This window comes from Pyxicephalus adspersus, chromosome 2 (genome assembly GCF_032062135.1).
Source record: "Pyxicephalus adspersus chromosome 2, UCB_Pads_2.0, whole genome shotgun sequence".
NCBI classification, from domain to species: Eukaryota; Metazoa; Chordata; class Amphibia; order Anura; family Pyxicephalidae; genus Pyxicephalus; species Pyxicephalus adspersus.
The window spans coordinates 73102797-73116773 of NC_092859.1; the positions used below are offsets into that span (position 1 = coordinate 73102797).

Here is a 13977-nt window from a genome sequence, read left to right on the forward strand (position 1 = left end):
AATAACAGATTACCACATTTTATTCCAGAAGTCTAGTATCTGCAAGCACTATACTAAAGGTTTAATAAGTCCATATTTTACTCCCTGTAACCCTTAAACCCCAATGGAAAAAGGCGTAAAGGGTCATGCTAGCTTGAAAGGATCCCTAAGAAATCATGGACATCTTGCTATGTCAATATCAGACCGTGCAATGGTCAGTTATACCTTATAGCAAGCAACAGAGGTTTGCGGTGGAGGCTGAAATGTATATTTCTACACATCAGTTTGATGATGGTAAAATGTCATCCCTATGAATGGGTGGATGTGTGGACTGATGGATAAATGGAGAGAGCAAAGAACATATTTTGTAGTGCACATTTCTTACTGCCATTACTACAGAATTGCCAACAATAAAACTAAGATTATATTTCTGATTAGCATGGAACTAAAATCAAGCACTGTTGTTTGGAAGTTGGTTGTCATGTAACATTTTACTTTTTTATAGTTTGGAAAAATGTAAATGCTGTTTTTTTTTTTAAATTGAGAAAAAAGTCTATGGAGCCAATATTAGCGCTGCCATTATCAGCCAGTCAGTCCTCAGCTTTCAATATAATGTCACGGTGAGATCTTTCATCATTTCCTATATGATAATTTTGTTTTACAGCTATGGGTCTTGCAAAAGATGCTAATGAAAAGGGAAAGACTAATCTGCTGTTCAAACCATCCAGACAACATAATTGATTCATTAAAGGCTCTTTAGGGCTCATTACATTGCTCATGTTACCCTACATTTTTGTTAGGTATATTGCAAGGTAAAGCATAATGTAATAGTCGTAAGTGAATGCATACTATCTTGTGGTGTATTTTTAGAAAAGCAAAGACGCTGAATTTTCAAGTGAAAATTCAGCACAGTGTAAGGCAATGTGCACTGGTACATGTGTCATGGTGGATTAAATGCTTATTTGCCTAGTGGTAAAGATATAGGTACAGATACTTACCCTATTGCTCGCTCCTTCATGCTTCCTTCTCTATGTGTGACCTGTCCCCTGATGCCACATCACCTGCAGTCATGCATGGTACAGAAGGATGACAGTAAGATAAGTATTTGTGCATATCGCTTCCTCTATCCAAACATATAACATACCCAAACGTAGGCTTTAAAATCGTACAAGCTCACATTGGATCAAAGTACCCTCGTGATTCGAGCGCATCATTCCTAAACTTTTCTGTTCTTCTATTTTTATCTTTTTGGACATTAAAATTGTTGCAGTTTATTTGTGGCTTGCTTTAACATTTTCTCATCATTTTGTGGGATCCTGTTTAGGGGGACCTAGGTTTATCCCTAAAACAATATGCTGTTGCATATATATATATGTATGGCCAGCAATGCAGTCAATGTACTAGTTGATCAACTCCTGTAGGATAAATCTCATGTCTGCAGTCAGTGGAAGTGTGTTGATTGTCCAAGGACTATACACCTGTAATGAGAGAAAAGCATTAAAGCTGGAATCACATCCATGTGTCTGTCTATGTTGTACAGGCAACCACCAGCTAACTACTTACCAAAAGCATTTAAAAAGCAGTGCATCACTTTAGTTATTACATTTACTCATTTAAATACTTTTAAATAAAAATTTTTTTGTATAAACAAAGTTAAATTGTAAATGTATTACCTTCTTTATACTATACTTTACTATATATTTACTATATACTTTACTATATATATAGTACTATATATTTTGATGGCGCTGTTATGCAGAAACAGCTGTTAGGTCTTGCCTAATAAACCTAATACACGTTGAGACGTCCATGCTGCCTGATCCCTGGAACTGTACCAGATGTACGCAGTGCTGCAAGACGAAGGCTGGCCTGTGAGTGGAGGTAAGTATAAAAAAAAATTATGAATTTTCGAAAATCCGGCACTCCTCAGGTCTGGAGGTTTCCAGATTTTTGATTGTTGACCTGTACTTTACTATACAACATTTTGGCAAAGTCATTAAGGTTTATTTAATTCACACATCTTATACAAAAAATCACTATAGATTCACTATAAAGAGTTTGCACCATTAAGGAAGTGTTGGTATCAATCAGAAAATAAGGCACAAGGAGGTTGTATAAATTTATTCCATTTACAATATTTGCCAGTCAAGTATAGCTAAATACATCACAAGGAAGGAGCCAAGTAAATTTTTTACCCCAGGCACAGAGTGTAAGCGTTGGGGTCAATAGGATTTTGTTTGTGTCAAAATTGCTTTTATACCCTTATAAATTATTGAGAGCTCAAAATCCTCTTGAAGTAGGTTGATGTAGTCTAGAAGGAGGTCAAATATAGGCCAGGATTCTGAATGATCTTAGAGGCGTCTCAAACTGATGTCAATGCAAGCAGACAGTACCCTTCACTGTGGTTTGTTTAAGCCACTTTCCATTTGCATTTTTTCTTATCATATTACAAGTATTTTAGAAAAGTAGATTACTGAAATTGTGGTACATTTAGTATAAATAAAAATAATATTATTAGAAAGACACCTTCTATTTGACCATATTTAAAGTCCTGTACGCCAGTATAGAAAAAAAAATATATCATTTTTTTCTGCATTATATTACCTTTCCTCTCTAGGTGTATGACAAAGGCCACATGTGGTCAGCTCTAGTTTACAAGCCTATCTCTGCATGTGTTTGTTACTACCATTATCTTAATTAAATTAACCTAAACATTGATAAAGAGTCTTGATGAACCATATGAGCAGTTTTAACTAAAAAAGTCAGCGCTGATTTTCAATAAATTGGAGCCATGTAAAGACACCATATTTTCTTATCCTGTGCATCTCATTTTTGTTTTTCTAATTATACAAAGAAGTAAACAAGCATTTTAGCACAGAAGCGATGTGATAGAAGTTTGGAAGCAGTGTATTCTCCACACTATGAAGAGGGTCATGATGGCAGATATGAAAGTGCTGCTGTAATAGTACAGCTCTTATAAAAGTTCTCATCTTATAAAAGATGCTCAGCTGCATCTGGCTTCATTTCTATGACATTTCAAGTTTAAGTATTGCCTAGAAAGTAATGTGAGTCTCAGTGTTAAACAAAAAGCACAAGTAAACATAGATGTGGATACCCTTATGAAAGCAGGAGAATTGGGGCTGGTTGTTTCTTGGTGGTTCACATTTGGAAATGTCTTGAATGTTGAAGATTAGCTATAGTAGCAAGCAAAGCACATCTTTTTGGCACATATTGTAGACAATGGTCAGTGCATACCCAATGTCAGTTTAAAGCTTTTCTTGCCAAAATGTACTCTTATACATATAGACTAGGACATCACATTTAATTTTAGCATGGACTCCATTACTGGATGCAGCATCCTATTTAAACACTGAGAAGCCTTTGCGATCAGGCACCCATGGCATCCTAGTTAGGTGTCAAAGCATTTCCTCTTCAATATAGATAGAACCACAGCTGGGAAGTAATATAGAGCCCATCTAGCACCAGACTCAGAGGCCATTATACTGAGAAGGCCTACAATTTATGATATTTGACTAAGATACTTTTTAAAGAGACATGTACTAGTAAAAAAAAAAACACAAAAGATGCCGCTGATTACTTGTTCTGAAAGATCACTAACCAGAGACAACCAGGCATTTTGCATGTTCAGAGGCAGGCTAGCAATGGCAATCCTATATTTACATTAGTATAGGATTCCGTTAAGGAACAAACAAACCATAGCTGCAAGTTGACTTATTTAGGAGAGCTTTAATAGCCTTCACATGTATATTTGAAAAGGTTTTAAAAGCTTATCAAGCTGAGAGAAAAAGCTTTGAGTGCCAGGGAATGTATTTTTCTGCTTACTTCCTGTCTGGTAATCCCTTTAAAACACATTACCTCTTCTGAGCCTCCTCTGATGTGAAATGTTTTATATTCCACCAATAGGTAAATGATTACATGTATTTTATATTTGTAGGTCCTGTATATAACAAAGAACATATGGCAATAACCTAACATGCAGTTGCATTTTCCTTCAGTAGTAGGAAATTCATTTTCAGAATTTTGATGTCTGTTAGTATGTGGAGCCATGTTATTCTTAAATGACTTATCCTTTTAATAATAAAAACATATTCCACCATGATTCATTGCCCATTTAATGCCTCATGCTTTCTTGGGTTAACGCCATGTCAGTATTGCATTGTTTTTCTAAAATATGGCTGACCTACTGACCCCTCCTTTAAAGTTAGAGCTAAATGAAAATGTCACACTGTCAAATTCCACCCTTCAATTACTGCTTTAACATCTCCAATATTCATATACACAAGTAGAAATAATTTGCAGGTTTCATTGACCTAGTTCTTTCGATAACCGTTAAAGGGAAGATCTATGCTGGTTTGGTTCTATAGCAGACTATGGGTTAAAAGATCTAGTTCAGTGGATGGTGCCAAGGGGAGTGACACAGTTTTTGGAAGTGCTTATCTAGCACTACTTTTTTAGGTATTTACTTATTTTTTGTCCCAGGGGACCTCTTCCTTAATCACATAACCATTTGCTGTAACTATACTATTTGTATTATCCATGTTACAGCTTCACCACTTCCTCCATCTGGTTAAGAAAACTAAAAAACCTGGATCAGTTACAGGTACCTTTCCTATGCAGCTTTAAAACTGATATTCTGAAATTAGGTAGCAAGTGACTTTATGAACAGAATAATTTAAAAGTCAAATTTAGTATCACAGTGTGACATTTGTTGAGAATTCAGTGGAGTGTTTTTATACCATAAAGCACTTTTCATTAATTGCAACTATACCGGATAGGCAAGCAGGGAACAGGAATGAATATTCCAGATATATGTCTGTAAGAATAGGTAGACATGGCTTAAAGGGCTTTAGAATGAAAGAGGCTATGGGGGTGGGGGGGGGGCAGGAAGGGAGTGTGGGAATAGACCAGTGGCATCTGAGCGATTGCAGACATAGTTAAATGTTGTTTGGCTACTTTGGATACAGTTAATTATTTTAATACTGGATATGGAATTATTTGTATACTGTTTGTTTTGGGGGAGTGATATTCTGCCCATATTAAGCTGATGTCTTTTATTCTGGGCCCCTTTTATTGTTTTAGCCATTCCTATCCACCTTTCATGTTTTTCCTTTTTCACGCGGCACATGCTATACACATACATACCATGGCCATAGTTCCACACACACTATAATAGAGGACAATTAGTCTTTAGTTTGTGAAAAAAAATGTATTTAAAGTATGAAAACTAGTAAAAGTTAAATTATTTCAAAACTTTGCATTTAGGGTAGAGGCCAGTGGGTTGAAGCAGCCACATGAGATAGATACCAGACATTACAATTACATTTTCTGGCATGTTGGTTTTCAACCAGCTACTGCTGTATTATCAGCTTTGCTGAGACCTAAGGAAGCTATATAAAGTTGCCTGAGGCACAGTTTGTTGGTATTACTGACAGGAATCAACCTCAGTTAAGATTACCTTCTGAAAGTGAGCATATTTTAGTAAATGTTTTTAACAGAGCCAGTGACTTAAAAAGATAAGTATGCTTTCCAATAACGTGCACTTATCCCCCTAACCTGTGCTCCCAATTTAACCCCCTTACATATCAGTACCCTCCAATATCTTCCCACCAGCGCTACTTCTTTACACCTTACACATGTGCAGCACATTTCCAGGGCAGTAGAAAAACCCCTTGGAAGTCTATGGTGCACAAACTGGGGACGAAGAGAAAGATCATTTGGATTAGGTCAGGGTAAGGGGTAGGGAAACATACGTGTAGGTGGTTGGAAAGTACACTTATTTTTTGGAAGATCTGCTGCTTGTGGTGTTCATACCTCGACAGGATAGAGCTGTTTGCTAGCTCAATGTTTTGGGTGTTTGGTATATACCTCCAAAGCAATGCCCCTTCTTGAGATTTTGAACTAGCAATACCATTCCTTTGCAAGGTTTAGATGTAGAACGAAGGACTACTAACACAAAAAAAGTGAGGTCTATATGTGATATATTGTACAGCCATAATAGGCGTATTACAGCCCATGGCACAAGAATTGAAATGCTACACTATTGTTATGACGTTTATATCCACTTTTATTTTGGACATACCCACATCAAAATCATGGGTCTTTAAAAAGACTATATATAGGTACCTTTGAGGACTTCTATTTTATTTAGGAAACCAAGTAATCTTATATTTATTATGATTATCCTAAATATCAGTTTTTAATATGATTATCTTACAATTTGCTGAATTGTAAAATCAACCAGCTTGTTATTACCGGGAGACTATTGCCCACCCCTTTCTCCCACCCCTCCCTAACCCATTCTGTAAATTGTTCAATGCTTCCTATTTCCTGTTCAGGGAACTGATTACTGATTTCTGCTCATCCACATTCATTGTCCCTGAAAGTCCCCTTGTGCTGACTTTACTTTTCTTCTCTATCTTAAACTTAAGGGGCATTTAGATTTTTTCACTAGCAATTAGTTAAATATAGGAAGGGGGAGAGTGGTTGGAAAACATCTTTAATACACCTCCAACTATGTCTTACATTAGTCACACTATTAGTATGAGCAGTGTATTATTTACATAAAACTAAACATGGATTTTTAGCTACTTAGGACTTAATTTTAAAGCACACAATATAGTTCTGAATCCCAGAACAGACAGTGTTATATAGGAGACAAACAATGCTGCTGCGACTTGGCTGTCACATTAGTAAAGATGACAGACTGTGTCTCAACTGTAAATGGTGTGCTAGTCAGAACGAACAAGGGAGCGGAATCACACGGATGCATGCATAAACACGCTGAGAGATCAAATGATGAGAAAATGAAAATCACTGAGCTTCATTTTCATGCTTGTGCAACAAGCTGATGTATCTGAATTGTATTTGTGTGATGGCCATAATCAATGGTGTTTGTGGGCAGAGAATTTTGTTTGTACCAAATGACATTTAAAATAAAATCAAAAATGTGATTTAGGTAATGTTAGTTGTATTGACATTGGTATGGTTAGAAAGTATTTACAGGTTCTATAGGTAGACACTGGCTAGACTTGTGTATTAGTGCTGTAAAGTACACAAATACTGGAGAAAGAACACATTGATCTGTATATTTAAGTGATAGTTAAGCGTAATCATTTACAGTTAAGACAATTTAAAATTAGATGAACATGTTGTTCTTAATTTATTGTTAGTTATATTGCCTTTTGCCCCATTTATAAAGTAGATGATTAGCTAAAGATTGCCAATTTTAGCAAGATCACCATTTATAGTATTACCATTTTATTGAAAGATGGCACTTGTTATATTTATAAAGGTCAGTCAGCCTGCTTTGCATTTCATATAGGTTCAGTTTTCAAAGGTGGCAATCTTGTTGACTTCTTGAGTCAGCTTTTTACTTCTTCCTGGGGCATTATTAGCCAGATTTTCTTCATGTCTTGCAAAAATGTTTAAGAAAAAAAGTGATGGAAAGTTTCCAGCAATAACTCAACACATTTTTGTGGAACAGAGAAAGACAGAACCCTTTTTCTGTGAACTATTCACAGAACTATTTTTCTGTGCTCCATTTGCAGTTTTTGTCCTTCACAGACAAAACTACAGTCATTTTGTAAAATACCCAGATAAAGCAATTTAGGTATATAACTGCAGACAGAAACTTCAGTTCATAGTAGAAACCTTTAGCATTGTGACTTATTTGAGTACAATATGTACAATGCTGTGGCATTAATATGCTACAGATGCATTGGAACATTGCATTGGAACATGCATTAACATTCATGATGCAGAAAGGCTTAAAATAGTGTTTTCCTTAAGTATTCCTCAAAAGGACAGGTGTCATTGCAGTTTTGTAAAAAGTGATGTGATGGGTGAAAAGAATTTTCCTTTCGTATAGCAGTTTGTAGTTCTGATGATATGACTTTGCCTGACATGTAACCCCTCAATTGTCAATAGTCACAAACAACTGGATTTTTCATATTTATACATTGCCAGTTTTTGGGCCGTGTCTGCGGTAGAAACGTCCACATTGAAACGCTTAATCCATTTGGTAAATGAAGAGGAAATAATCTCTTTTCCTCAGATAAAACTGAAAAGTTTCCCATTGGTTGCCGAACGCCATTTCTCATTTACATGATCTAGCAACTATATTCAGGTAATTCCCATAACATTTTGTAATTATGGTAATTGGGAGTGTTTTAAAGGCAGAAAACTGTCAGATGCCACTCCAACAACATTACAGCATATAATTATCATAGCTTTCCAGCAGTTCATTACAGGGTCTATAGGTTTATTACAGTTGTTTACATCAAGCAAGTGACTGGTTACAGTGTTTTTATAGCAGGGACCCTCATTGATCTGACAACAATCTTTGAATTAAACTTTTCGTAAAAGAAATCTGGAAACAGCCTTTGTAAATCTTCTTTTGATAATGCTAACGGTGTTGCTGTTTATGGCTGCAGTGATCCAGAACAAGTAGATTGATCAAACAAAAGTCAAAAGCCTTTTTTGCATCCTTGTTCAGGGCTAGTTATTAAAAGAAGCCAATTTAAAGCAGTGAGTGAATTTTACTATTATCTTTTCTTTAAACTTTGCAATGTGTGTCAGCACTGTCACACGCATTTTACAGCCAATTCATAAAATGAGGGCTATAGTGTAGAAATTTTCATGCACTATGCAATTCTCTCTGATTAGCACAGTATAGAGCACTGGGATTGAAAGATAGTCAGTCATGTTAAATTGACAGGTCAAATGATCAGGATCTGTCCCTAACTTCTTTTTTTGACTCTACTGGGTTTGGCTATATAAATGCATTTAATAGCAAAAGGGACATTAATGCAGCAGCTATCTAACGATTTCAGAATAAGAAGATAGCAATTGAAACCTCCAATTATCTCCCAAGAAATGTTGTTTAGGTATATTAAGATTTGGTGGATCCATGGACAATTATGGGCCATTTCAGACTTGTGGCTGAGCGCAACGTTCATCTGCAGGCTCAACAACAGTCTGATCTGTTCTCATTCAATTGATTGGGTGTGGTTGAGAACTATTTTGTGCACACATTTGCGGTGATAGCAGTGTGGTTCCCGAAAATGGCAAGTCGCCTCTCTGGAGGAAGAAGATCACCACTTGCAACCCCAAGTCTGAAAGGCGCCTAAAACCCAAATACCATCAAAAGACAGAGAGAGTGGATGATAGAAAGAAATTACTATAACCCACTCTACTTATTAAACATGCTTTTCAACTGTACTATTCCCTCCTGTTGTTGTGACTCCTTGACCATCAAGGGACACAAGACTAAATCACCCCAACAGGGACACAGCAATAAAAATTGGTCAGATGTTCTAAACCAGAGGTCTGCAAACTTTTTCGGCCACCAGGCGATTTATGGGGTGGGCGGGAGCACACTAGGCCAGACTCTCTGAGTCCCGTCCTAATGGCTCTGCCCCCCCACTAGGAACGCCCCCTGAAGGGGGATCCCTCTCCTCCGTATGCATTGCGGAGGAGATGAATTTCTCTTCAGGGGGCGTTCCCTATTTACTGCGGCGGCGGAAGTGTTAACGCCGGCCAAGTGAAGCGAGCCACAGCAAGAGAAGGCTCAAGAGCCGCAAACGGCTCCAGAGCTCCAACAACCCCGGTAGTTTGTTCCGGCCTAACCCCAGCCGGCAACGCGCGGCATTAGGCCGTATAGGCCAGGGTGCGTTAGGGGGGAACAAACTATCGACTAAGCCGTATCTGGCCTAAAGGCCGGAGTTTGCTGACCTCTGTCCTAAACCTTTATTTTGTTATGCAACACAATCAAAATGCCTGGAATTGGGCTTTAAACCAGTTAACATTTCTTCTTAGAATACAGAAATGCTACATCTCTGGGTGGGAGTTTTTAAATCCACACCATAATGCATGCTCCTATTAAGAATTCAACGAGAGCATGCAGGGACACCAAAAATAGAGTGAGGACCTCTACAGATATAATAATACAGCAGTTGACTCAGCCTACTAGAATCATTCTCTGACTGGAGTATTGTTTTTGTATGAATTGACCCCTAAATGAGAGAATAGCTTTCCTTTAAGCTTTATATTCATGCCTATTTGAATCTGCTTGTTTGTGTTGGCTTTATACAACCTATAATAGCTGGTAGCAAAAATAATCCTGGATTCTATTTTTGCCAGAAAAAGTGTCATGTCCTTCTTTGTTCAATTGCATGTAATTAGGAAGTTTCCTTTGCAGTGAGACAGAAGCATAGAATAGTCGTTTAAAAATACATGAAAACTCCCTAGTGAAACTATAAGAAAATGTCAGCAGAATAAGGAGTTTTCTGTGCACCTGATATCATCTATTGTTTAGCAAATTCCAGAATTACTGTAAGAATAGTTATAGGGATGTCAGGATTGGGACAGGAAGAAAGACATTTGCAAACCTATCCAAACCTATCTTTGGTATATATCCTGCTGAAACACAGTAATTGAACCTCTACATAGCTACAGGTCTTATATTTTATCTAGGGGTACAGAAAGCTGGCACGATATACAGGGCAGGGGTTTGTGCATAGTGTTTACAATACAGGGGTGTATACATAATGTATACAAAGCAGGGGTGTGTATATTGTATATACAGTGCAGGGGTGTGTACATAGCATATACAGTGCAGGGGTATGTACATAATGTATACAATAAAGGGGTGTGTACATAATTTATTCAGTGAAGGAGTGTGTACAAAGTGTATACAGGACAGATGTAAGTACATAGTGTATACAATACAAGGGTGTGTAAATAATATATTCAGTAAAGTGGTGTGTACCTTGTGTATACAGGGCAGAGGTGTGTACATAATGTATACAATACAGGGGTGTGTACATAATTTATACAGGGCACGGGTGTGTATATCATATATACAGTGAAAGGGTATATACATAATGTATACAATACAAGGGTGTGTACATAATGTATACAGGGCAGAGGTGTGTACATAGTGTAAGCAATGCAGAGATATGTACATATTGTATACAGTACACGGGTATGTACTGGGGTGTGTACCTAATGTACACAGGGCAGAGGTTAGTACAAAGTGTATACAATTCAAAGGTGTGTAAATAATGTATACAGGGCAGGGGTGTGTACATAGTGTAAACAATGCAGGGGTGTGTGCATAGTGTATACAGTGCAGGGGTGTGTGCATAGTCTATACAGTGTAGGGGTGTGTACATAGTGTATACAATGCAGGGGTGTGTACATAGTGTATACAATACAGTGGTGTGTACATAGTGTATACAATGCAGGGGTGTGTACATGTGTATACAATGCAGGGGTGTGTACATAGTGTATACAATACAGTGGTGTGTACATAGTGTATACAATGCAGGGGTGTGTACATAGTGTATACAATGCAGTGGTGTGTACATAGTGTATACAGGGCAGAGGAAGAGTGCTTGCAAAGAGAAGAAATCTCCTGAAAGTGAAGTAAAATCCAGTTTTATAAAATTGCCTTGGCATTGCGTGTCTCTAATCTAATACAAACATGATCAAGGTACTTGGATTTGCCTAGTCTTGCTGTTTTGGCAGCCTACATAACATACAGACGTTTAGAGCTTGTCCATAGTTCCACTTAGCCCAGTACTTAATACTACACCTATTGTATTTAAAGGGAAAAGTATGTGCTAGTACTTATTTCTTCTTTTATATACTATACTATTTCTTTTTTTATATGCTATGCTACCTAATATTGTTTCTTGTTCCATTTTTGTGAAATGTTTATTTTTTTATATTGTGACCATTCTTTCATTTTTTGATTGTAGCTCCTCCTGCCAGCTGTACTGAATGTGAATACCTCTGACTAGAAAGAAAAACTCAGACAACAAAAATGGATTTCGTTATGAAACAAGCTTTAGGGGGTAAGATTGAGCTTTTTATAGGTAGTTTTGTTCTTTTACTATTTAAATGACTTGCTTTTACTGTGATTATTATTGTCCCGTACTAACTGCAGTTTTAAACCCGTATTGACCTTCAGTCTGTATTGCAATTTCATTACATACATACAGTAACCAGGCTAAGGCCCATTTTGGATAAATCAAAATAAATGGAGCTTGTGACAGTGTATTTAGTGGTACTATACGGACCAATGCTGGAGAATTTATTCAGTAATGCTCTGTATGGCCAATCACTTAAAGCCCACCTACAGATTTCAAAAGAGAACTGAAATGTTAGAACTTCTGCTGCATTTCAATTGATGTTCTGGGAACTGTGTCCAGGATAGAAAGTGTGACATACAAATAGCAGTAAAAAGATGCCAATGTTTTAAGTCCTTCCCCACTCTAACCAAAACTAAAACAAAAGGCAGATTTTGCAGCCATTTAATGTCTATTTATGATCACTACCAAGACCTATAATTTATATTAATAATAATATAATTTTCTCATAAAAAGTAAGACAATCGCTATATTGTGATGCCTAATACAAGAGTAGCTAGAAGAAGAGAGTGATCTAATCTATGATCTACAATATCTTGTCCAGATTTACGATAAAGGATCATGCTATCATATGTATACAAGCTTGCCACACCAGGAAGATAGGCGGATATGCCAGAAGGAAGAAGGCTGTAAAATGTTGGTCCATTGCTCGGTTAATGGAAGCCTTCCTGCCCTTCAGTTTTATTTAGTGCGTTACAAAAAAAGCCTAAATGTTTGCCCTCTCTTTAAACAAACTAGGGGGATGCTGAAGGGCATGGGGCCCTTTTCATCATGTGTAGTGTAGGAATTGGGGCCTAAATCAATCTGTACTCTGAAGTTAAAGGCAGAAACAACAGGGTTACATTATTGTAGACCTGGACAGATGGGTATCCTTTCCAGAGAAGTTTATACTAACAGTAAGCTTTTAATTTTTTACTATGTAGTTGCAAAGCTTTTGCTACTTTTGGCTACTTTTTAACTAAATGCTTACATATAAAAACCAATCTCCATCACTGGTTGTGGCCCCTGCTACTATGGTGCACCTATAACATGGTCAATGCCCTTCTCTATACTGTTTAAACTGTGTTTATAGAGACACCAGAGCAAGCTCAGAGCCACAGTGATCCCCAGTGGTCTGCCACAGGTTCAACTATGGTCCCAACCTCTCCTACTTATGTATATAGAAGCATTTGTGACCCTTTTTTGCATGGTTCTAGCTGCAGCAGAGTGTGGTCTAAAGATCTGCACTGAACATGCAAATCTTGTTGCCTGTTAAAGGCAGTGGTTTTCACCCCAAATTTGTTGTTAGGTACAGTAAGCACTTGTTAAACCTGTGATAATGCTATGAGCTGATCAGGCATGATATCAGTTCACACTGTTTATTACCAGTTTTTGCTAGCTTCCCTTTTTCTAGGGGCCATTTGGCCATTATTATGCATGGTCAGCAAAGTAAATGTGTTTTGGTATGTTAGAAAAAGCCAATGAAAGTGCCATTAATATACCCAAGTTCTAGAGTCCTTAAAGAGACAATATTTTGTGGGCAAAGGGGTTGAGTGGTTGCTGTGTATTACTTAAACACTCTCCAGTCACTTGTCCCAAAACCTCAACACAGTTTTGCATTTTTCATGTGCCAAACACACATGGAATCGGTAATCATTTAAATCCTTACACTGTCCAGCTTTCAAACATGTAGCATTCAAAATTTCCATCATAACCTGCATAGAACCTTTTCTCTATGGCATTTTTTAATTAACCAGCAGTTCATTACTTTGGTAAATTTCACAGACTTTTTCAAGATGTCTTCTAAAAGAAAAAAAGGTTAATGACTTGATCTTCTTACTGAGCCACTGCATAAAATCATCCTAGGTTATGGATTTAAATGGCTTCAAGCCTATACATGAATATTCAGGAATACCACCTGCTGTGCACACTCTTTCAAAGGACACTACTGTACATTGGATTTGAATCATAATAAAATGATTGCAACCTCTCATTATCAAAATGACTTTACAATGCTAAACTATATTTTGCGAATATATGACGGTCTGGCATGAGTCTGTTTATT

General features: G+C 37.1%; 1 protein-coding gene across 2 annotated transcripts in view; it reads left to right on the forward strand.

Moving 5' to 3' along the window:
• Positions 1-13977, forward strand: part of CPLX2 (complexin 2) — a 101426-nt gene that overhangs the window by 61739 nt on the left and 25710 nt on the right. For both annotated transcript variants that reach the window (XM_072400987.1, XM_072400988.1), the window contains exon 2: positions 11763-11858. In XM_072400987.1, the coding sequence (XP_072257088.1) occupies positions 11828-11858 (31 nt within the window). In that variant the 5' untranslated portion in view covers positions 11763-11827. The remainder of the gene's footprint in view (positions 1-11762; positions 11859-13977) is intronic.